This window comes from Vicugna pacos, chromosome 19, assembly GCF_048564905.1.
Source record: "Vicugna pacos chromosome 19, VicPac4, whole genome shotgun sequence".
Lineage (NCBI taxonomy): Eukaryota > Metazoa > Chordata > Mammalia > Artiodactyla > Camelidae > Vicugna > Vicugna pacos.
This window is the reverse complement of record NC_133005.1, coordinates 13,731,739-13,756,684: the sequence shown is the minus strand read 5'-3', so window position 1 is coordinate 13,756,684 and position 24,946 is coordinate 13,731,739. Positions and strand designations below refer to the sequence as shown.

The window sequence follows — 24,946 nt, the reverse complement described above, 5'->3', positions numbered from 1 at the left end:
AAATCAGAGTGTGAGTCTTGCCTTACCTGAGCCAAGAGACCAGGAAGGCTGTGTGTTTGGTAGGTCTTGGTATCTCCATAGGTTCATCTGAGAGCCTGTGTTCTGTACAAGGCGACCCAAAAGCAGGCAGCTAAACACTAGGGGAATGAAAGATACAGTGGCCTTTCTCTCAACATCTGCATCAAGGATTTCTTCTAAGTTATGACTGGAAGGTGTCTGTGGTACTCTCAGCTGCCAGCCTAAAATAAGACACCAGCAACCTCTTAGTGCTAAGAACAATTCTGAGATGTTTACTCCACCTGTGGACAGAGCATCTCTGTGACTCAGAAACACTGCAGATAGTGACAGAGAACAAAAGTGGAAAAACTCACTTAAGGGCACATGCCTGTGTCTAACATTGGCTCTTGGCACCAAAAATTGAGAGCTTGATATTCAAAAATCATTACTAAGTTTAGCTTGGGAATAAAAAGAGGATAGATGCAATTAAGGGGGAAAGAATTATAGCTTAAAAATCTTTTACTCTGTGTCAAAGAGCTTTGGAGTTAAGTGACCTATGTCACAGGCTGCATCTACAGGTCAGTCCCTTTGTGTTTCTTTCCTTGCCTTCCTCTTGCCCTTCTCCCCCTTAATCCAGCCAACTGGATTTGTTATCCCTGAACATACACATAACAAATGAGGAACATACACATAAAATTGGTTTAATGGAAAATAAAATCATTGTCTCTGGAGTTAGAATATGACTTGGTGTTGGCTCCTGCAGGCACTCTAATCCTGGTTCTGAAATTATAGTCATGAAGTAGAGGCTTCTTGAAATTTAAACACTATGCTATTGGTATTAATACTTTAAAACATATAGGTTTGCATCTAATAGATATTCTTTCTTTAGGCATTTTCATTATGTTATGGTTTTTATTCCTAGGAAACCTGAAGACAAAAATTTTACATATATGCAAACTTGTTACATGAGGGTAACGTGCATCAGCATTTTCTGCTCAGTGTCAAAGACTGTGCACACAATCAACTACTGAGTGTGGTAGGTCCCCTAATATACATGCTCTGTTATGGGCACCATCAAGTGATGGGCTGCCACATTTCCTTGTCGATCATATTTGACAGAATTTCATTACTTCAGTCATCTTCTATTTATTGTTATAAAAAAAAAAGAAGTCAGATAGCCATATTCCTTTACTTGCAGTGTGATTCTGGCATCCCTCAGTTAACCTCATTTTTAATCTTCCTCTTAGGGCTTTTGCAAGACATCTTTTAGAGAGAAAAATTGGCATAGTAGTCGTCGGATTTCCAGCTACTCCCCTCGCAGAAGCCCGGGCTCGGTTTTGTGTTTCAGCAGCACATACCCGGGAGATGTTAGACGCAGTGAGTACACCACAGCCCAACAGAACCTGCAGGACTGGTCTTGAATTCTGGGTTCATTCTTTATTGAGCTCACTTGGGTTTCCCTGGATTTCTCCTGGATGGTTTAAGTAAACAGTGTTTTTTTGAAATAATAAATAATATAAAAATAAATAATAAAACTCATTGCTACCTAACAAGGTCCAACAACATGATCAACTCAGAAGATAGGAAAGAAAATCAACTCAGTGAAGACTGAGTCAAGTTTGTGTTTTGGCTTCACAATAAAACAGATCAAGTAGCCAAATATGCTCAATTAAAAATATTTTTAGGTTTTTTTTTCTTTTATTTAGAACCGTACTCTCTTTTTTGCTGTTTATCTTTTTTCCTTTTTCTTTCTTTCTTTTTTTTTTTTGATGGAGGTACTGGGGATGTGCTCTACTACTAAGCTATACCCGCTCCCCTCAAACATCCTGCTCTTTACTTGTTCTTCAATACAGATGCTGATCTCACATGCTATTTTGGCATTAACTGCCTGAATCCTGACATTGCTCATGGCCACTACATCCACCATTTGAAAATATACTCAAATAAACCATATGTTTGAAAACCAACAACAAAGGCAGATCTATCATGTAAGCCAGTCTTATATGAAGTATAAGTGACTTAAAAACTATATTTCATTGTCATTTGATTTCAACCTGTTTAAATGGTAATATCTAAGACACAAGCCAGATCTGTCAGTCTGGTGTTGATGAACCTGTCTCATAATGTCAGTGTAGTTTAACAAATACTATTGGGTGTCCACTACTTGCAAAACCTGTGACAAAAAAGTCTAAGAGGGCATACTATAAACAAGCATCTAATGACAATACCACACAGAATAAATTCATTTTGGAAAATAAATACAGTCAACTTCAGCAGTGGGAAGGTGTCATGAGTAATTATCTATTAAAACAAGGGATGGCAAGGTCAATGGCAATGGGAACAAGAAAAATTGATCTATGAACAGGTGTTATAAATGCATGGAGATGCCAAGATTTGGCAAATACTTGGATGCGGGGCCCTGGTGGGACAGGGGAATCAAGGATAATCCAAGGTCTGTAGCCCTCCATTGAATGGAGAAATTACAGAACTAAGCATAAAAGTGAGATAAGGTCTATGGTAGGAAAGAACAAATCATCAAAAGGACTGGGGAAATAAAAGAGTCTCAGTTCTAAACATGTTGGAATTACATGTTCATGGGCCATCTGGGGAAAAGAAAATCAGATTCTAGGATTTAGGAAACTACGCAAGGCTGGAGCTGCTGTAATTTGAGGAACTGAGGGACAATTAAAGACAATGGTAGAAGATATAATTTTCTAAATATAAGTGATAGGGCCAAGGTCAGACTCCAGTGGAGGGCCTCCATCCCAGGGTGGATGTAGGATCACAGACGAGGAGCAAGACTTAGATGGAGCCAGAGCAATTGGGAAAGTCACGAGCTAGTGTAGCACTAACCACAGTAAAAAAAAGAAAGCTCCAAGATGGGAAATGAACAAATGTCCTCACAAAAGAGCAGAATGTTCCAGTGGGGTAAGAGATGAGGTGAAACTACTGGATTAGCAATTAGTAGGAACCTGATGTTCCTCAGAGAAGATAGTGTTAGGGGAGTAAAGGGACAGAAATAAGAATTCAAGTAATAAAAAAATGAAGGTACTTTGAGCTTGAATCACACACACAGATCCATATCTTTCTGTTTTACCATTATATGCTTAGGAGTTAACCAGTGTATATGACATAGTAGGTTTACAGTAATGATTTATTGGATGGTACACCAACAACTGAGCAAACTCTGGGTATGTATGTATGTATGTTATGTGTAGTCAGCTTACAATGTTATGCCAATTTCTGGTGAGCAGCACAATTCTTCAGCCATACACGAATATACATATATTCATTTTAATATTATTTTTCACCATGAGCTACTGCAAGATATTGAGTATATTTGCCTGTGATATACAGTATAAACTTGCTTATCTATTGTATATATACCAGTCAGTATCTGCAAATCTTGAACTTCCAGTTGATTGCTTCCCGTCTCCCCTCAAAACAACCACAAGTTTGTATTCTATGTCTGTGAGTCTGTTTCAGTTTAATACATAAGTTCACTTAAAAAAAAAAGCCACATATGAGTGATGTCATATGGTATTTTTCTTTCTCTTTCTTGTTAACTTTACTTAAAATGACATTCTCCAGGGACATTCTTGTTGCAGCATATGGAATTATGTTGTTGCTCTTTATGGCTAAATAGTATTACTTTGTATAAATATACTACATCTTCTTTATCAAGTCATCTGCCGATGGACATTTAGGTTGTTTCCAGGTCTTGGCTATTGTAAATAGTGAAGCTATGAATATTAGGGTGCAGGTATCTTTTGGAATTAGGGTTCCCTCTAGATATGTGCCCAAGAGTGGCATTGCTGGGTCATATTGTAAGTATGTTTTTAGTCTTTTGAGGAATCTTCATACTGTTTTCCACAAGGGCTGCACCAGACTGCATTCCCACAAACAATGTAGGAGGGTTCCTTTTTCTCCACAGCCTCTCCAGCATTTATTGTTGTGGACTTTTGAATTATGGCCATTTTGACTGGTGTGAGGTGATCCTTCATTGTAGTTAAAATTTGCATTTCTCTAATAATTAGTGATATTGAGTATTTTTTTCATGTTCCTATTGGTCAATCATATTTCTTCATTGGAGAATTTCTTGTTTAGGTCATTTCCTCATTTTTAGAATAGGTTATTTGTTTTTTCTTATTCAGTCATATGAGCTGTTTATATATTGTGGAAATCAAGCTCTTGTCAGTTTCATCTTTTGCAAATATTTTCTCACATTCATTAGGCTGTTGGGAATTTTTGCTTATGGTTTCCTTTGCTGTGCAAAATCTTTTAAGTTTAGTGAGGTCCCATTTGTTTATTTTTGCTTTTATTTCTAGTTTGGGGGTAGATTGCCCCAGGAGAACATTGCTGAGATGTATGTGAGATAATGTTTTGACTATGTTTTCTTCTAAGAGGTTTATTGTGTCTTGTCTTATGTTTAAATCTTTAATCCATTTTGAGTTTATTTTTGTGTATGGAGTGAAGGAGTGTTCTAGCTTCATTGAGTTACATGCTGCTGTCCAGTTTTCTCAACACCATTTTCTGAAGAGATTATCTTTATTCCATTTTATGTTCTTGTCTCCTTTGTCAAATATTGACCACAGATTTGTGGATTCATTTCTGGCTCTCTATTCTGTTCCATTGATTCATATGTCTATTTTTGTACCATGCTGCTTTGATGACTGTACCTCCATAGTATTGTCTGAAGTCTGGGAGGGTTATTCCTCCAGCCTCATTCTTTTTCTTCAGTAATGCTTTGGTAAGTTGGGGTCTTTTGTGATTTCATATACATTTTAATATACTTTGTTCTAGTTCTGTGAAATATGTCCTGAGTAATTTGATAGGGATTGCATTAAATCTGTAGATTACCTTGGGCAGAATGACCATTTTAACAATATTGATTCTTCCAATTCAGGAGCGTGGGATATCTTTCCATTTTTTAAGTCTTCTTTAGCTTCCCTAATCAATGTTTTGTAGTTCTCCACATATAAGTTTTTCACCTCCTTGGTTAGATTTTTTCCTAGGTATTTTATTACTTTGGGTGTTATTTTAAAAGTGATTGCTTCTTTACTTTCTTTTCCTGTTGATTCTTTGATAGTGTAAAGAAATGCACTGATTTTTGTACATTAATCTTGTATCCTGCTATCTTGCTGAATTATTTGATTAGTTCTAGTAGTTTTTGTGTGGATCTTTTTTGGGTTTTCTCTAAATAATAACATGTCATTGGCATATAGCGATCATTTTACCTCTTCTTTTCCAATTTGGGTCCCTTTAATTTCCCTCTCTTGTCTGATTGCTGTGGCTAGGACTTCCAAGACTATGTTGAATAGGAGTGGTGAGAGTGGACCAGCCATGTCTTGTCCCAGATTTTAGTGGGAATGTTTTCAGATTTTCACCATTGTGTACCATGCTGGCTGTAGATTTGTCATAAGTAGCTTTTACTATATTGAGATATGTTACCCCTGTACCCACTTTGGTGAGGATTTTTATCATAAATGGGTGTTGAACTTTATCAAATGCTTTTTCTACAACTAGTGAGATGATCATGTGGTTTTTTGTCCTTTCTCTTGTTGATGTGGTGTATTACATTGAATGATTTACATATGTTGAATCATCCTTGTGTTCGTGGGATGAACCCAACTTAATCGTAGTGTATCATCTTTTTTATGTGCTGTTGAATTCTGTTTGCTAATGTTTTGTTGAGAATTTTTCATCTATGTTCATCAGTGATGTTGATCTATAAATTTATTTTTTGATAGTGTCTTTTCTGGTTTTGGTATCAGTGTGATAGTGGATTCATAGAATGAGTTTGGGAATACTCCTTCCATTTCAATCTTTTTTAAGAGTTTGCAAAGGACTGGTATGAGTTCATCTTTTTATGTTCTGTAAAATTCCCTAGTGATGCCATCTGGTCCTGGACTTTTGTATGTTGGGAGGTTTTTTTATTACTCATTTCATTACATTTTATTACTGATTTCATTTCTAGTGATCATTTTTTTCAAGTGGTCAATTTCCTCTTGATTCCATCTTGGTGGACTGTATGTTTCCAGAAACTTGTCCATTTTTCTTGATTTTCCATTTTATTTCCATATATTTGTTCATACTATTCTTGTATGATATTTTGTATTTCTGTGATTTTGGTTGTAGTTTCTCCATTTTTCCTTCTTATTTTGCTTATTTGTGCTTTCTCTTTTCTCTTCTTCAAGAACTTGGCAAGATGTATGTCCATTTTGTTTACTCTTTCAAAAACTCAGCTCTTGGTTTGATTGATTTTTTCTATTGTTTTTTAAATCTCTATTTTATTTATTTTCTCCATGGTCTTTATTATTTCCTTCCTTCTAATGACTTGCTTTTTGTTGTTGTTGTTTTCTTTTTTGTTTGATTGTTTTTTTTTTTGTTTTTTACTCTTCTATTTCTAATTCCTTTTGCTGGTAGATTAGATTGTTTATTTGAGGCTGTTCTTGTTTTTTTGTGAAGCCTTATTGCTGTAAACTTCCCTCTTAACATTCTCTTTGCTGCATCCCATAGACTCTGGATAGTTGTGTTTTCATTGTCGTTTGTCTCATTGATTTAATCATTGACCTATTTATTTATTTATTTATTTTTGATAGCATGTTGTTTAATCTCCATAGTGTCATTTTTTATTTCTAGTTTCATGGCATTGGGGTCAGAAAAGATGCTTGTGATAATTTCTATCTTCTTAAAATTGTTGAGGCTTCTTTTCTGCCTGAGTACATGATCTATCCTAGAAAATGTTCCATATGCACTTGAAAAGAATGTATACGCTATTTTCGGGGGGTGTGATGTTCTGAAAAGATCAATCAAGTCTAATTGTTCTATTGTATCATTTTATTTCTCTGATGCCTTATTAATTTTATGTCTGGAAGGTATGTCCTGTGATGTTAATAGAGTGTTAAAGTCTCCTACAATGATTGTATTCCTATCAATTTCTCCCTTTTTATCTGTTAGCATTTGCTTTATGTATTTCGGTGCTCCTATATTGGGTGCAAATCTGTTAGTAATTGTAATATCCTCATCTTGTATTCCTCTTCTAATCATTATAAAATGTCCTTTTTTATCTTTCCTCTGGCCTTTATTTTAAGGTCTATTTTGTCTGAAATAATTATTGCTACTCTTGCTTTCTCATTATTTCCATTTGCATAGGGTATCATTTTCCATTCTTTCATTCTCAATCAATGTGTGTCCCTCTCCCTAAAGTGGGTGTCTTGCATGCAGTATATTGTAGGTTCTTGTTTTTCTACCCCATCTGCTGTGGGTTCTGTCCAGCAGAAATCCCACCAAATAGAATGAATTATTCAAGACTCTGTGGAAAGTCAAGGGAGTGAGAGGGATTCAGAGACCAACTCCTCAAGCCTCTCAAATACTACCATATTTATTGTACACAATCAAAGAAAAATCACAATGTGTCATGCAATGTAGGAGCGTAAGGAAAAACAGGATTAGGTAGAGATCATAAATTCCACAGTGAGTACAAAGGGTTAATTTATCCTCAAAGCAGTCATGGGGAAAGGGGAACAAGTTACATTCTTAAGATATAAAAAGTTAATAACAAAACAGACCACCAGACCACCAGTTTCTTATCTTGGGTGTTATAAACTATCTAAACAGCAGAAAGCATGCCCAGTGTTTATAACAGAGGGCATGTATCATCACTTTATGATGAGCAGAATAAAACCTGAACTATGGAGCTATGCTGTGTCCTGCGTTTATAGCAAGGGACACACAATGGCTTTGTCTTTGCAGAAGTAGCCCTAAGCTAAAACCCCAACTATGCAAGCAAGTCATTGTGTTTGCTTTTTACAGCAAGGAGACAGGAGTGCTGATGCACAGGTGCCTGCTAGCAAAACACATTTGTTCTTCTTAAAGATCACAAGTGGCTGGAGTCTGTAACAATTTATTAACTCAATCATGGTCTCTCACATATCACCCTCTTTTGTTTTGATTGAAGGAGATCACTTTTGATTGCCGAAAGGACATCATCACCTGGTGTTGCCGATTTGTAGAGACATGGAGGGAGTAAATCACCTTGCAGACTATAAGAAAAATACAATTGATTATTATAAAAAATCCATCAATAACCCAAATGTGGAGGTTAAGACCATGAAGCCAGTAGATGGGGTTAAGCCATTTCATATTATCATATAATTCTTGTTGCATATTTGTTTGAGTCTCCTTTTGAATGTAAATGAGCTGCTGATTCAGCTGGGCAGAAAGAATATTGACACTATTTTGCAAATCAGAAGAAAAGACCCTTTGATGTTGTTTTTAAATAATATCCCAGTAATACCAGGAATGATTAAATTTAAGGGGGGTAACACATATATTGTCATGTTGCCAATCACATTGCAGGGCCTGGCAATGGACAATGGCTTACTGTCGATCACCAAGACATTCCAAAGCAGCTTCCGATGCCTGATGTCAATGCATAATTGCATTATCAATTTGGGTCTGAGTAATCATAGCCTGAGCAACATTAGTCATAACATGATTAACAACTTCAGTGGTATGGATTAATTTATTAAGAGACCACTGCTACTGAAGCAGTGGCAAGAATGATGTCAGCTGAGATGATAAAATCAATCAGCCAGCCAATAAAGTGTTTCAATCTCCACTTCGAATTTACATGAGTTAATATAATAAAACCATTTTTGCCCTCCCAGGTGTGGGTTAAATTAACACATAGCCAAACCTAAGGTTGTCACTTCAGAATGAGTACCTGAGAGATATTGTGAAAAGTAATGTTTATTGGGCTAATACAAGAAGTGTACCAGGCCAGAGGCTTGACATGGGTGGTATAAAATCCATCTTCAAGTGTAACATTAAGAATAGAAGATTCATAAGAAAAACATAAGAGTGAGTAGTACACAACAATACATGATTGGAGGCATAAGAGTCTGTCAATACAATAAAAATGAGTAGTAGCAACTGTATTAGTAACATACATACTGTGTGATAGAGTCCTAGGGAAGAAGGGCAAAGGAATGTCTAGATATTAATGTGCCAGGGACTATGAGCTTGAGAATTACAGAGGTGTAAAATAGGTCCAGAGAGTCCTCCATCCATCCAGGCTACTTAGGAGGTGGCCAAAAGGCCCAAACCATTGTGAGTATGATTAGCATAAAGATATCCTTGTGGGCCCAAATCATAGACTGTGTAGTTAAAAAATGGAGCTCCATTGGGATTGGGTGCCCTGCAAGGGACCCAAGAGACAGATTGACTATGAGGACTCCATTCTTTAGACATATGACAATGAGCAACAGATGTAGGACAGGCTGCAAAGGATATTTGATTAATGTCAAAAGCTGCAGCAAAAATGAAAGTTAAATTAGCAGATTTTGTGCCAGTCTTATGTAAATAGTACAAATAAATACAAATCTTAGCATGTAAGCAAAAGAATGAATGGACGTTAAATACATAATTTGGGTGGGTGGAGTAGATAAAAGAAGCAGTTTCATTTAACATTATCCAATCATGATTTTCTAACAGGTGACTTTGAGGAGAGAGCCAAATTCCTCCCATCCATTGAATATCATTAGTGCTGAGTGGGGAGTCTGAATTCCACCAAGTGACTGGTTGGAAAACCAGAGGGTCAGTAATATGGGCCCAGTAAAGATGGGCCCCTGCGCTTAAGGAAAGTGACAGAAAGAGCAAAAGAAACAATACCTGAGCTGATGCATTATAAATTACTGCTAGAATGCCAGAAGCCTATATTTCAGAGTGTGAGTCATCTTTGCCTCCCTCAGGACCTTAGTAGCCTGAGTATCTAATTTCTTCATCTGGCCGCAAGAGATGTTAACAGCTTCTGGGTTGGAGACTGCTATCCAGGGTGCTTTAGAGATGATCTGTCTTTCCCATTCCAGAGGGCTTGATCCCATTGGCTTCATAGGCTTTGGTCTCTGCTGTCCTTCCAGAATCTTTTTTTTTTTTCATTTCTTCAGCAAGCTGCAAGCATAGAGTTGGGAGTCTCTGGTCACTCCAATCCAGGGGATGGCTTGAGAAAGTGTTTGACATAATGAGCAGGTAGCCATTGGGGGCCTGAGGGCAAAAGGACACAAGCATAGCCTTCCCCTAGGTAAGCAATTCAAAAGGGCTCTCCTCTTCTGCTGATTTTAGGGCTATATCTTTGATAAGAAGTTTAGCTTTTGGGCTATTCTCAGAAAAGCACTGCATAAAGTGCTTTTCTGCTGCTGATAATCCTTGGGAATCACAGTTAAGAAAATTAAGGGTGTGTAATACTTTATTCAAAGAATATGTCGAACATCCCAATATTGACAGAATAGTTTAAATTTCTGAGATGTATAACCAGGACCATTGTCTGTCTTAATCTGTTGAGGCTTATCCATATAGGCAAAAGAGAGAAGGAGATGTTTGATAATATGTTTAGTTTGTTCCAAGACAAAATGAGAAAAAATATCAATGGACACATGCAGATACTTCAATTTTTCAAAGGAGGGGATATGTGTGATGTCCTCTTGTCATACCTGATTATGGGATAAGCCCCTGGGGTTTACACGCCTTGATGGTTGACTGTTGGCTACTCATTGACAGTCAGGACAGGGAACAATGCTTTGCTTAGCCTGTGCCTTGGTGAGATGAAACTGTTTGATGAGGAATTCATAATTCTGGTGAAAAAACTCATGAGAATGTTTCACAGCCTTAGAGGCCTGGCTAAAGCCAACAAGTTGATCTGCAATTTCATTCCCTAATGTCAGAGGGCCAGACAGATTACTATGAGAGTAAATACAGGTGATAAATAAAAGGTGGTGTAATTTATCAATGAGGGATTGAAGAGAAAGGAAAAGAGAAAGTAGGTTCTGATCATTCAATTCTTTGACAATAGCTTCCTCTATATGCTGCACTACATAAACCACATACTGAGTGTCTGTGACCATATTGAGGGGTTGAGAAGAAAAGTGTTGTAAAGCCATAATGGCAGCATTCAGTTCAGCCCTCTGGGTAGAGGGCTGACCTGAAGTGACCAAGTTTTTCCAGTTCTTAAACCACATAATGGCTGATTTAGTAGTTTTTCCAGAACCATCAATAAAGACTGAAAGAGCACCTGGGATGGGGGAGTATATCACCTTAGAGGGTAAAGTGACATTGAGCAAAGGTAATTGTTGTTAGGGCTTACCTAAGGGCAAAGAATAAATAAATAGTCCCGTGAAATCAGACAAATCTGCCTGAAATTCCAAAGATTGGGAGAACAAATGATTAAAATTTTCCAGTGAAACTCCAGGGAAGATAACATCAGGCTCATAACCAGTGAATTGCTCACAGTGAAGTCATCCTTTAAAGAGTAAATCTGTAAGCTGTTGAGTATAAGCTGTTAAAGTTTTCTTAAAGGAATGAGATAGAAAAAGCCATTCAAGGCACCATATTCCACTAATCAGCTGTCCTAAGATACCTGTGGGAGAGTGAACAGTTGGAAAAAGAAATAGATAAACATGGTTTCCAATTTGTTGATGAGAAAGCTGCCTTTGTGACAAGGCTCACCCCACAAGAGTGGCTTCTTGTAAAGCTTCAGGAGTTAGTGTTCATGGGAAGTCCAAAGTAGAGTCCACTTTAAAATATTAAACAAATGAGACAATTGATCTGTAGGGATGCCAAGAACTGGACAAATCCAGTTAATGGCCCTGGAAACTTTGAAAATCATTAAGAGTTTGTAGGTTTTCTGTCTGCAAATGAATAGGTTCAGGCTGGATAGCTTGGTGGAAAACAATGTAACCTAGATATTTCCAAGGTTGTTTAACTTGTACTTTATCTGGAGCTATTTGTAAACCAAAAGGAGCAAAGAGGGTTGTAGAAGCACTTTCACTTTGCCAGTAAAGTTAGAATCAATTAATTGAGATGAAACCAGAATGCCTTGCTGTGATATGTCTGAGCAGCCTATGATTAGACGTGGGTCCCTTCAGTGAAAGGGCCAGATATTCCAGTGAATGTGGAATATATACAATCTTGTTTCCTAAGAATTAATTCTGAAGTAGAACATAAGTCCACTGTGGAGGTGCTGCTGAAGGAGTTTCTGCAAGACCAGACTGAGGAGGCTGGGTCATAAAGACCTGTGTTTGAGCTGGCTGGGCAGGATTGCTCCTCTTCGGGTTCAGGGTGTGGAAGCTGTTGCCCCATTTCCCCAAATTGAATTGCCATCCTTATAAAATTTAGAATGACATTGATTCACACAATTTCTTCCTTTGCTGCACTGAAGGCAGTCTTTGTTAGGCAATATCTGAGGTGGACCTCCTTGCCCTCCCTTATTGTACTGGTGGCATTCCTTTTGAATATGGCCAGGTTTACCACACTTAAAGCAGATCAGATCAGAGGGAGATCTCATTAAAGCTGCAAGGATCTGAGCATGATGGGTTTCAGTTCCCACATTGTGGCAAGCCTTTATATAATCAACTATATATTTTTTTGAGTTCAAATACTGGAAAGAGCTGCCTGGCAATCTGCATTAACATTTTTATAAGCCAGCTGTTGCAAGAGCACTTTTGCTGTCTCCTGAATATCTACTTGGTGAGAGATGCTCTGTTCTAAGTGATTAAAAAATCAACGTAAGGTTCTGTGGTGCCTTGTCAAATGGTAGCAAAGGAATCTGTAGCAGCTCTGGTATCCAGAAACTTAGAACATGCCATAAAGGCAGTATCAGTACATTTCTTAAAAGTCAGCTTATCCATATGGACCTGTTGCTGAGTATTAGCATATTAACCTGTTCATTCAAGCATTTCTACAGCATCAGCATTGCAAGCTGTTTGTAAGAGACAACCTTCATGATTTTCAGAAGACCAAACAGCAAATTGAGTAGGAATTAAGACAGTTTTTATAAGAGCTTTCCAATCCCAAGGAGTCATAACATAAATTTCCAGTTGTATCAAAAATATCTTTAGTAAATGAACTCTGAATCTCATTTTCCCTAACACTAATTTTTAGTTCCTTGAATACCGAGAAAGGGAGAGACTCATGCTTAGTACGTTGCCCATGCCACACAATCACCAGGTAAGCATGCAGCTCTCCCAAGTGTAATCCTTCTTTAAAACATTGTTGCATAGCAGTTTGCTTACAATCATATTCTTTGGGAGAGGGAGGAGTAGGTGGTGGCAGAAGCAAATTGATCTCCTGTGAAAGAGGGGCAGATGGTGCAGAAAGGACTGGGGGTGAAGAAGTAGGAGGAGAAGAAGGGAGAAAACAGTGCTCTGGTTCAGTGTAATTATTCTGCAAGGAAGAATACAAGGGACATAAAGCACTGCATACCAAACTCCAAGTAGTTAAAATGGAAGTGGGGATTTTCTCCCCTTGCTGATGCCTACATTTTAAATTCTTACCAACTTATTCCCAGAGTTCCAAATCAGTTGTTTCATGGTCTGGAAACAAGGGATGAATCTCCCATACCATTTGTAACAATTTAATAAGTTGCTCTTCTGACAGAGCAGTGAGCTGCTTTCAGCGGATCCTGCAATGTGTGGAGGTAGATCATTTGCTCCTTAGTTAGCTGTTGACCCATAGTAAGAAAATAAGAGAAAAACAAAGCTCTCACTGAATTCTAAGCACTTTGGCAACTATCCCAAGTGGGCGTTGCTGTTCCTTTACCAGGGTAAAATTTACAGGGATCCAGATACAATTTCTCTCTCCAGCTGAAGCATGACGGTTCCGTCTCTGTGCAGGCTATCACTTTGGGGTCAACAGTTGTGGATTTTGTCTAGCAAAAGTCTTTCTGATATAGAGAATTACTCAAGACTCTGTGGATATTTAAGGGAGTGAGAGGGAGTCAGAGACAAACTTCTCAAGCCTCTCAAACACTCCTATATTTATTGTGCACAATCAAAGAAAAGAACACAAACAATTGTGTCATGGAATGTAGAAACTTAAGGAAAAACAGGATCAGGTAGAGATCATGAATTCCACGTGGGTACAAAGGGTTAATTTATCCTCAGGGCAGTCATGAGGAGAGGTGAACAAGGTACATTCTTCAGATATAAGAAGTTGATTATGAAACAGTCCACCAGGCCACCAGTTTCTTGTCTTGGGTGTTATAGACTATTTAAACAGCAGAAAGCATGTCCAGTGTTTATAGCTGAGGACATGGGTCATTGCTTTGTGATGAGCAGAGTAAATCCTGAACTATGGACCTATGTTTAAAACAAGTCATGCTCTGCATTTATAGCAAGGGACACACAATGGTTTTGCCATTGCAGAAGCAGACCTAAGCTAAAACCTCAACTATGCAAGCAAGGCATTGTCTCTGATTTTTACAGCAAGGGAACAGGAGTGTAGATGCACAGGCTCCTGCTAGCAAAGCACACTTGTTCTTAACAGTCACAAGAGGCTAGAGTCTGTTATAATTTATTAAACCAATTATGGGCTCCCACAGCTTGCTACTGTATATCTTTTGACTAGAGAATTTAGTCCATTGACATTTACAGTAATTACTTATAGATGCATGTATATTGGCATTTTGAACTTAGTTTTGCAGTTGATTTGTCATTTCCTCTTTGTTCCTTTCTTTTTCTTCTTGTGGTTTGATAAATTTCCTTTGTATTATCTTGGTTTCTTTTTAGTTTATGTGACTCTGTTGTAAGCTTTTGGCATGTGGTTACCCTATTTTGTACATATATTAACCCATTACTATATCTGTTTGTTTTAAACAGTAATATAAGCTCAAACCCATCCTACTGAGAACAAAGGAAAAGAAAAAAAAAGGAAACAAACCTATGTTTCCTGCTCCCCTCTCCCAAACTTAATGATGTAGATATCCTCTTTTACAATTTCATGTTTACTCTATTCTAATTCATGGTAATTATCACCTTTCCAATTATGGTTTTCTCTTTTCTGTAACATCCTGATTCTTTTCTGTTTAGAGTAGACCTTTTAATATTTTTTAGCATAGGTTTAGTGTTGCTAAATTCTTTTAGTTTGATCTTCTCTGTGAAGTTCTTTATCTCTCATTCTATTCTAAAGAATAGCATTCCTGGTTGAAGTATCCTAGGTTACATCCTTTTTTTTTATTCAGGACTATGAATATATATTTCCACTCACTTCTAGCCTGTGGTGTTTGCATAGAGAAATCAGCTGAAAGCTTTATGGAGATTTATTTGTAAATCACTCTTTGTTTTTCTATTGTTACTTTTTGGATCGTTTCTTTATCCTTTACCCTGACCATCCTGATTACAATATGTCTTGGTGTAGGTCTGTTTGGGTTTTTCTTTTTTGGGACTCTGTGCTTCCTGTACTCGGTTATCTGATTCCTTATTTATGTTTGGGAAATTTTCAGTCATGATTTCTTCAAATACCTTTTCAATGCCCTTTGCTGTTTCTTCTTCTGGGACCACTACTATGCATAGGTTGACATGCTTTATATTATCCCTTATATTGTTTTCATTGGTTTTTATTTGTTTTCCTATCAGTTGTTCTGATTGAGTGATATCTTTTCCTCTCTTCTAAGTCACTTATTCATCTGCATTATCTAGCTTACATTTTACAGCCTTTACCTCAGCTCTCATCTCAGCAAATGAGTTTTCCAATTTTAATTGGTTCCTCTTTATAGTTTCAACTTCCTTTTTCATATATTATCTGTTTCTATTCAGAATCTCATTTAGTTCCTTCAGTGTTTTGATCACTCTGTTTTTTGAAATCATGATCACATAGACGATCAACTTCTATTGCATTGATTATTCTTTCAGGGGATTTTTCTCATTCTTTTATTTAGGAATGATTCCTCTGCTTCTTCAATTTACTTATATCTCTCTGGCACTATGGATTATGGAGTATAAATTATCTACTGTGATCCTGAAAGTGTGTATATATGTATGTATGTATGTATGTATGTATGTATGTATGTATGTATGTATTTATCTAAAGTAGATGTAGAAATGCAACTAAAAATAAATTTAAAAGAAGACAAAAATTTTGAAAATAGAGTAAAATCAATAACAGAAGAATAAAAAGAGAAATAAACATCTAGTTGAGATGAAATTAAAAAAACTAAAAGAAGAAAAAAAGATTTGAAAACAATATAATCAATAACAGAAGAATAAAACAAAGAGAAATAAAAATCAAATTGAGATAAATTTGTATAAAATAAAAGAAGGAGAGTAAGGGCCAAGATGGTGGAGTAGAGGGAAACTGATAGCCCACTCTCTCCCACATATACACCAAAAACTCACATCCATGGACCCACCCAGCCAACCAGAACATCTGCTAAACTCCAACAGAACATCACCCTCTTCAAAAGAAAAAGATGTCAAGAATCTGGTAGGAGAAAAGGAAAAAAGAAGGAAGAAAAAGCAAAACAGTGTGGGACCTGATCCATGGGGAGCAAGTGGCAAAAGAGGAATAGCCCTCATTCGCTGAATCTCCCCCACCCCAAACAGGTCAGCAGGATGGAGGGGAAACCTCGGAGGCTCAGATCTGTATGGAGCAGCCCTTGATCAACAGAACTAAGTTAAATGAGCATAGAAGGTCTACACAACCCCCAGGCCTAGGGGTAAAACAACAGGTGGGGGATGGGACAGGCAGCCCGAGACAGGCAGAGGACTAGAGCAGCTGAATGGAGGCAACCCCAGGGACTTCAGAATACTGCATGCAATGGATGAGTGGGTACACAGGGCAAAACAACATGGGCACCCCATAAAATAACAAGGCTGATGTGCCCTGGGGGGAAGAGTGCCATACCCCATCTCAGAAAATCCGCTGAAGATTTTGGAGAGGAGAGAGGTAGGGCTCAGCCATAGCTGCAATATCATCTGGTGCTTAGCACCCAGATCGGTGCAGGGTTGATACCTGAAACAATACCTAAGGGCTTAGCAGCCTCAAAGGCCAGATGGAGTCTTGTTTACAGCCTGAGGCAAATAGCATCTTTCTGCCCTGGTACCTCAGAGAACTGAAGCTGCAAAGACAAACAAGGAGCTGAGTTTTGTCACAGAATATGGGTAGGGCTGTTCTTCCATCTTCCCTGAGCCTGCATACGGAGCCTGGACCCGGGGTAGAGTGGGCAGCTGCAGAGAGTAGGGGAGCGACCATGTCAAGTGAGAGTGGGCAGCTCCCTGCCTTCCAGGCAATAGCGCAGCACCTGGCTGTGGTGATGAGAAGAGGCACAATTCTCCCGCCTACCTCACCTGAGCACAGCATCTGACTGAGGCATTGGGAGAAGGAGTGACCCACCCGCCCACCATGTAAGAGTGCAGCACCCACCACAGTGCTGGGAGGGGGCGCAATATACTTGCCAACAGGCAGTAGGAGCAGCACAGATAAGGGGTGCCAACAGAGGGCCTCTGGAAGTAGCAAGCTGAGTTCATGAAACAGGGCAAAGACACAAAGACTTCTTGGTAAAATCATCAAGAGCACACAGTCTCCAGGAGAACACATCCCCCTTTTTCTTTTAATTTTTTTAATCTATTCCATTTTCTATTACCTTTTTAATTTTTACTTTTTAAACAATTACATGTACTTCCAGTTTTAATTCCTTTTAAATATTTCTTTTAAAATATTTTTATTATTATTAGATTTAAAAATCCACCAAATTTCATTTTTATTTTGCTTAGTTTTGATCTCCTGTTATTGATTATACAAAGGTTTCAAATTTTGTGTTTTGCTCTTATCTCCTTTTTTTAAAGGTTTTTAAAAGATGTCACAGCTTGATTGCTATTCTGTTTCAACATGCTCTTCTATTATTGATTATAAACTGTTTCAAACCCTTTTCCTCTGTTTTTTTAAAAATTCTCTCTTTTTTAAAGTTTTATTCCTGCATAGGAGTTAGATAAATAAGTAAATACACTCTTTAAGGACCAGAATATATAACTGATAATAAGCTACAATGCCAGAGAGATATGAGCAAGATTGAGAAGCAAAGGAATTGCCCCAGATTAAAAGAGCAAGATAAATCCCCTGGGAGAACAATCACTGAAATAGACATTAATGTCCTACTAGATCAAAATTTCAAAGAAGGAGTGACCAAATTATAGAAGGAACTAAAATAAATAGTGTTTAGAGATATAAAACATGTTAAAAATGAAATTGAAATTAAAAAGAAGAGCCAAGTAGAATTGTTAAACTCATTTGTTGAGAGGGGAGCTGGTCTAAACACTATACAAAACAGACTCGATAATGCAGCAGAACAAATAAGTGACCTAGAAGATAAGACAACAGAAAGTACCCAATCAGAACAGCAGAAAGAAAAACAAATGAAAACAATATAAGGGACCTATTAGATAACATAATTTGTGCCAATCTATGCATAATAGGGGTTCCAGAAAGGGAAGAAAGAACAAAGGATATTGAAAAGATATTTGAAGAAGTCATGACTGAAAACTTCACAAACATAAAGAAGGAATCGGAAAGAAGAAGCCCAGAAGTCCCCAAACAGGAAGAACCCAAACAGATCCACACCAAGACATATCATAATCAAGATGGCCAGAGTCAAGGATAAGGAAATGATTCTAAAAGCAGCAAAAAAAAAAAAAAAAAAAGAATGAGTTACAAGGGAACCCCCATAAGGCTCTCAGATGATTTCTCTACACAAACACTACAGGCCAGAATAGAGTGGCATTATATATTCAAAGTCATCAGTGAAAACAAGATGCAGCCTAGGATACTTCATCCAGCAAGGCTATCCTTTAGAATAGAAGGAGAGATACAGAATTTCACAAACAAGCAAAAACTAGAAGAGTTTAGCAACACTAAACCCATGCTACAAGAAATATTGAAAGGTTCTACTCTAAAATAGAAAAGCAGCAGGATTTTACAGAAATGAGAAAATTGTAACTGGAAAGGTGATAACTACCATGAATTACAAATAGAATAAACAGGAAATTGCAAAAGAAGACATCTAAATCATTAAGAGTGGGAGAAGGAAATGAGAAAATATAGTCTTTTCATTCTTTAAAAAAAATTTTTTTTTTGTTCTCGGTAGCATAGGTTTGGACATATATTACTATCTGTTTAATAAAAACAGTTATAGTAATGGGCTAATAAACTTACATAAAAGGTTAACCACAAGCCAATAATGTACAAGTGAGTCACAAAAACTAAGTAAAATCCATGATAATAAAAAGGAAAATTAACAAACCACAAAAGGAAGAAGAAAGGAACAAAGAGGATATACCAATTCAACTGCAAATATAAGTTCAAAATCACAATAAACATACATGTGTCATTAATTACTGTAAATGTTAATGGACTAAATGCTCCAGTCAACAGACAAAGAGTGTCAGACTGGATAATAAAGCAAGAACCTTCAGTATGCTGCATTCAAGAGACCCATTTTAGGGAGAAGGACACATATAGATTTGAGAGTGAAAGGATGGAAAAGGATATTCTATGCAAATGGAAAAGCCAAAAAACAGGTGTAGCAATACTGATTTCAGACAAAATAGACTTTAAAAAAATGCCATAAAGAAAGATAAAGAAGGACGTTTTATAATGATTAAAGGAGGAATACAAATGAGGATATCACACTCGTTAATATATATTCACCCAATATGGGAACACCTAAGTACATAAAACAGTTACAGAGATAAGGGGGGATATTGATGGGAATACAATCATTGTCAAAAATTTTAACACCGTATTAACATCACTAGACAGATCTTTCAGACAAAATAAATAAGGTAACTGAGAAATTAAATGATACAATCGAAAAATTGGATTTGGTGGATATTTTCAGAGCATTACACTCCCAAAAAATAGGATACACATTCTTTTCAAGTGCACATGGAACATTTTCCAGGATTGACCATGTACTTGGGCAGAAAAGAAGCCTCAACAATTTTAAGAACTTAGAAATTATCTCAAGCATGTTTCCTGACCATAATACCAAGAAACTAGAAATCACCTATGGAGAAACAAAGGAGAAAAAAAGAAAAGCATGGAGATTAAACAATATGCTATTTAAAAACCAATGGGTCAATTATGAAATTAAAGTTTAAATTAAAAAAAAAACTTGAAACAAATGAAAATGAAAAGACAATCACATGAAAATTTATGGGGCTCAGCAAAAGCAGTGCTACGAGGGAATTTAGTAGTGATACAGACCTTCTTCAAAAAAGAATAATAATCTCAAGCAAACGATCCAACCCTCCAGCTAAAAGAATCAGAAAGAGAAGAGAAACAAAAAAAGTCAGCAGAAGGAAGGAAATAATAAAGATCAGGGAAGAAATAAATATAATAGAGAGTAAAACAACAATAGAAAAAATCAATCAAACCAAAAGCTGTTTTCTTTTTTTTTTTAAGTAAATCGATAAACCTCTGGCAAAACTCACAAAGATGAAAAAAGAGAGAACACAAATTAGAAAAATAAGAAATGAAAATGGAGAAATTACAACAAATAAAATAGAAATACAGAATATCATATGAGAATATTATGAAAAACTACATGGAACCAAACTGGATAACCTAGAGGAGATGGACAAGTTTCTGGAAATATACATTCCACCTGGACTGAATCAAGAAGAAACTGAGCATTTGAACAAACTGATCACTAGAAATGAAATTGAATTAGCAATAAAAAACCTCCCTATAAATAAAAGTCCAGGACTGGATGGCTTCACCAGGGAATTCTACCAAACATGCAAAGAACTCATACCAGTCATTCTCAAACTCTTCCAGATGATTCAAAAGGAGGGAATATTCCCAAATTCATTCTATGAAGTCAAAATCACCCTGATACCACCAAAACCAGGCAAAGACACTGTCAAATAAGTGAATTACAGACCCATATCACTGATGAGGATAGGTGCGTAAATCCTTACTAAAATAAAAGCAAATACAATCCAAGAGCACATAAAAATGATTATACATCATGATCAAGTGGGGTTCTTCACAGGGACACAAATGTGGTTCAACATATGCAAATCAATCAATGTAGTACATCACATCAACAAGAGAAAGGACAAAAACTACATATCATCTCAACAGATGCTGAAAAAGCATTTCATAGAATTCAACACCCATTTATGATAAAAACTCTCACCAAAGTGGGTATAGAGGGAACACATCTCAACATAATAAAAGTCTATATATGACAAACCTACAGCCAGCATAGTACTCAATTGTGAAAAACTCAAAAGCTTCCCACTAAAATCTGGGACAAGACAAGGATGCCCGCTATCACCACTCCTATTCAACATAGTCTTGGAAGTCCTAGCTACAGCAATCATGCAAGAGAGAGAAATAAAAAGAGATGAAAATTAGAAAAGAAGAGGTAAAAATGCCACTATATTCAGTTGACATGATACTATATACAGAAAATCCTAAAAGTTCACACAAAAACTACTAGAACTCATTGAAGAATTCAGCGAGGTAGCAGCTTACATGATTCACGTTCAAAAATCAGTTGCATTTCTTTAAACTAATGATGAATCAACAGAAAAATAAAGTAAAGAGACAATCCCCTTTAAAACAGCACCCAAAGTAATAAAATACCTGGGAATAAATTTAACCAAGGAGGAGAAAATTTTATACAGGGAAAACTATAAACCATTGATGAAAGAAATTAAAGAAGACTTTAAAAAATGGAAAGATATCCTGTGCTCCTGGATCGGAAGAATCAATATTGTTAAAATGGTCACACTGCCCAAGGCAATCTACAGATTTAATGCAATCCCTATCAAATTACCCAGGACATATTTCACAGAACTAGAACAGATCATAATAAAATGTATATGGAACCACAAAAGACATAGAATTGCCAAAGCATTACTGAAGAGAAAGAGGCTGGAGGAAGAACTCTCCCAGACTTCAGACAATACTGTAAAGCTACAGTCATCAAGACAGCATGGTATTGGTACCAAAACAGACATATAGACCAATGGAACAGAATAGAGAGCCCAGAAAAGAACTCACACACTTTTGGTCAACTCATTTTTGACAAAAGAGGCAAGAATATACAATAGAATAAAGACAGTCTCTTCAGCAAATTGTGTTGGGAAAACTGTACAGCAGCATGTAAAGCAATGAAGTTAGAACACTCCCTTACACCATACACAAAAATAAACTCAAAATGGATCAAAGTCTTAAACATAAGACAAGATACAATAAACCTCCTAGGAAAAATTATAGGCAAATCATTATCTCACATATATCTCAGCAATATTATTGTAGGGCAGTCTACCCAAGCAATAGAAATAAGAGCAAGAATAAACAAATGGAACCTAATGAAACTTACAAGCTCTGCACAGCAAAGGAAACCATGAGTAAAACAAAATGACAACCTATGGAATGGGAGAAAATTTTTGCAAATAATGAAACCAACAAAAGCTTGATCTCCAGAATATATAAGAAGCTCATATGACATAATAAGAAACAAACAACCCAATCCAAAAATGGGCAGAAGACCTAAACAAAGAATTCTGCAATGAAGAAATACAAATAATCATTAGGCACATGAAAAAATGCTCGGTATCTCTAATTATCAGAGAAATGCAAATCGAAACTACATTGAGGTATCACCTCACACCAGTCAAAACGACCATCATTCAATAGTCCACAAATGACAAATTCTGAGAGGCTGTGGAGAAAAGGGAACCCTCTTACACTGTTGACTGTAATGTAGTTTGGTGCAGCCACTGTGGAGAACAGTATGGAGATTCCTCAAAAGAGTAAGAATAGACTTACCATTTGACACAGTATTCCCAGTCCTGGGCATAAATCCAGAAGGAACTCTACTTCAAAATGACACCTGCATCCCAATGTTCATAACAGCACTATTTACAGTAGCCAAGACTTGGAAACGGTCTACATGTCTATCAACAAAGGACTGGATAAAGATGTGGTATATTTATACAATGGAATACTTTTCAGCCATGAAAATGACAACATAACACCATTTGCAGCAACGTTGATGTCCCTTGAGAATGTCATTCTAAGTGAAGTAAACCAGAAAGAGAAATACAAATACCATATGAGATCACTCATATGTGGAATCTAAAAAAAAAAAAAAAAACATAAATACAAAACAGAAACCGACTCACAGACATAGAATACAAATTTGTGGTTGCCAAGGTGGATAGAGGTGGAAAGAAAGATACTGGGAGTTCAAAATTTGCTGATATTGACAGGCATATAGAATAAATAAACAAGATTATACTGTATAACACAGTGAAATATATACAAGATCTTGTTGTAGCTCACAGCAAAAAAAAAAGTGACAATGACTATATGTATGTTCATGTATACCTGAAAAATTGTGCTCTACATTGAAATTTGACACATTTTAAAATGACTATAACTCAATAAAAATGTTAAAAAATAAGAAAATATTTAAAAATAAATAAAAGTAAAAGAAGGAAAAAATATTTGAAAACAGTATAATCAATAACAGAACAAAGAAAAGAGAAATAAAAATGAAATTGAGACAAATTAAAAATAATATAAAATGTTTTAAAAGAGAATCTTACAAAGGCTTAAGAATATAAACATAAAAATTTTTTAAAAAGTTAAAAAAAAGAAGGAAGAATTGGATATGTTCCTGTAGAGTCTGTGTGCTCTTAATACTTTTGTCTAGAGGTCCTTCTTAAGTATGAGTGGTTGCAAAGTCGTCCTTCCCTGCCTTTTGCCTGTTATCCCTTTGTTTGGGGTTGTGGCTGGTGATCTTGTAGCCAGAGACTGCACTGGATATTGATAGGGACCTCCTTTTTGTTCTGTGGTTGTCCCTGCTCCTGTCCTCAGCCTACTGCATCAACTCTACTTGCTGTGTCCAGAGGCCCTCTGGTCATGCCCCAAGTCTGTTCTTCTCCCAGTGCTAGTAGGTGGGTGGGTTGTGCCCCCTCCCTATGCTGCTGTTCAGAGCCGCCCTTGTGCATGGAAGGCGGATTAGTTGCTCCCCTATTCAGTGCTGCTCCCCACTCCACATTGGGTCTGCACTTTGTAGGTGGGCTCAGAGAATATGGCCGCACCATTCCCCACCCCTGCTCTGTGCTAGATCTCTGCTCTTGTTTATTTTAGAGGCACAAGTTCACAGAAGCATGGGGCAGAAAGTTCCTATCTACCTGAGACTACAAACAAATCTCAGTCCCACCTATGAGGTTATGAAGTCCCTAGGTATGGATTCAGGTTTCGACCTCACCTCAGCCTGGGAGCGGGTCATCAGAGAATATGGTGGCTATGGCTGAGCCCCAACTCTCTTCTCTGGAGAATGCACAAATAATGGTGTTGAGGGTCTGTAGTGACAAAGGCTCTGCTACTCTTCCCCCTAAGGCACACCAGCAGTGTTGATTTGCTTTTTGTGTGTTTGTGTTTTATTGGAGACTCATGGTGTTCTAATCAGTGTATCCTCCCAGCAACAGCACACAGCACATTGCAGTCCCCCAAGGTTGCCTCTGTACAGTTGACCCAAGTCCTCTGTTGAGCTTGGGCAGCCTGTCCCATTCCACCCCTGCTAGTTTGTTAGTATCTAGGAATGGTTGTTGCAGGGACCCTTTGTGCCCATTTAACTTAGTTTTGTTGGTTAAGGGATATTCTGTAAAGATCTGAGCGTTGGAGATTTCCCTTTCTTCCTGCTGACCTCTCCATTGGAGAGGGGGTGACCCAGGAAATGAGTGCTATTCCTTTTTTGCCACTCCCCCTCCCCCAACAGGACCTATACTGCACTATTTTCCTTTTTCTTCCTTTCTTTTCCTTTTCTCCTATGAGTGTAGTGGTGTATTTTTTCTTTTGAAGAAAGCAATGTCCTGTCAAAGTTCAACAGGTGTTCTGATTGGGTGGGTGGGTCCATGGATGTCAGTCTTGGTGTATTCATGGGAAAGGGTGAACTATGAGCATCCTTCTACTCTGCCATCTTGGCCCTTCTCCCTCTAACTCTATGTTTTCAGATGGTGTATGAACTTTACTTTGTTCTTTATACTCTCCTCTTGTGTCAAGATTCTTCAAAATATGTATATGTTTTTAGTGCATCTATTTTAACAAATTGTTACTTTCAAATGTAATGAGTTGGTGGTAAGAAATAGTACAC

The 24,946-nt window shown here is 37.2% G+C and overlaps 1 protein-coding gene across 1 annotated transcript in view; it reads left to right on the top strand.

The window, feature by feature from the left end:
* Positions 1-24,946, top strand: part of LOC102535474 (serine palmitoyltransferase 3) — a 147,800-nt gene that overhangs the window by 119,694 nt on the left and 3,160 nt on the right. The window contains exon 11 of the mRNA XM_072943808.1: positions 1,245-1,374. Coding sequence (XP_072799909.1) covers positions 1,245-1,374 — 130 coding nt within the window. The remainder of the gene's footprint in view (positions 1-1,244; positions 1,375-24,946) is intronic.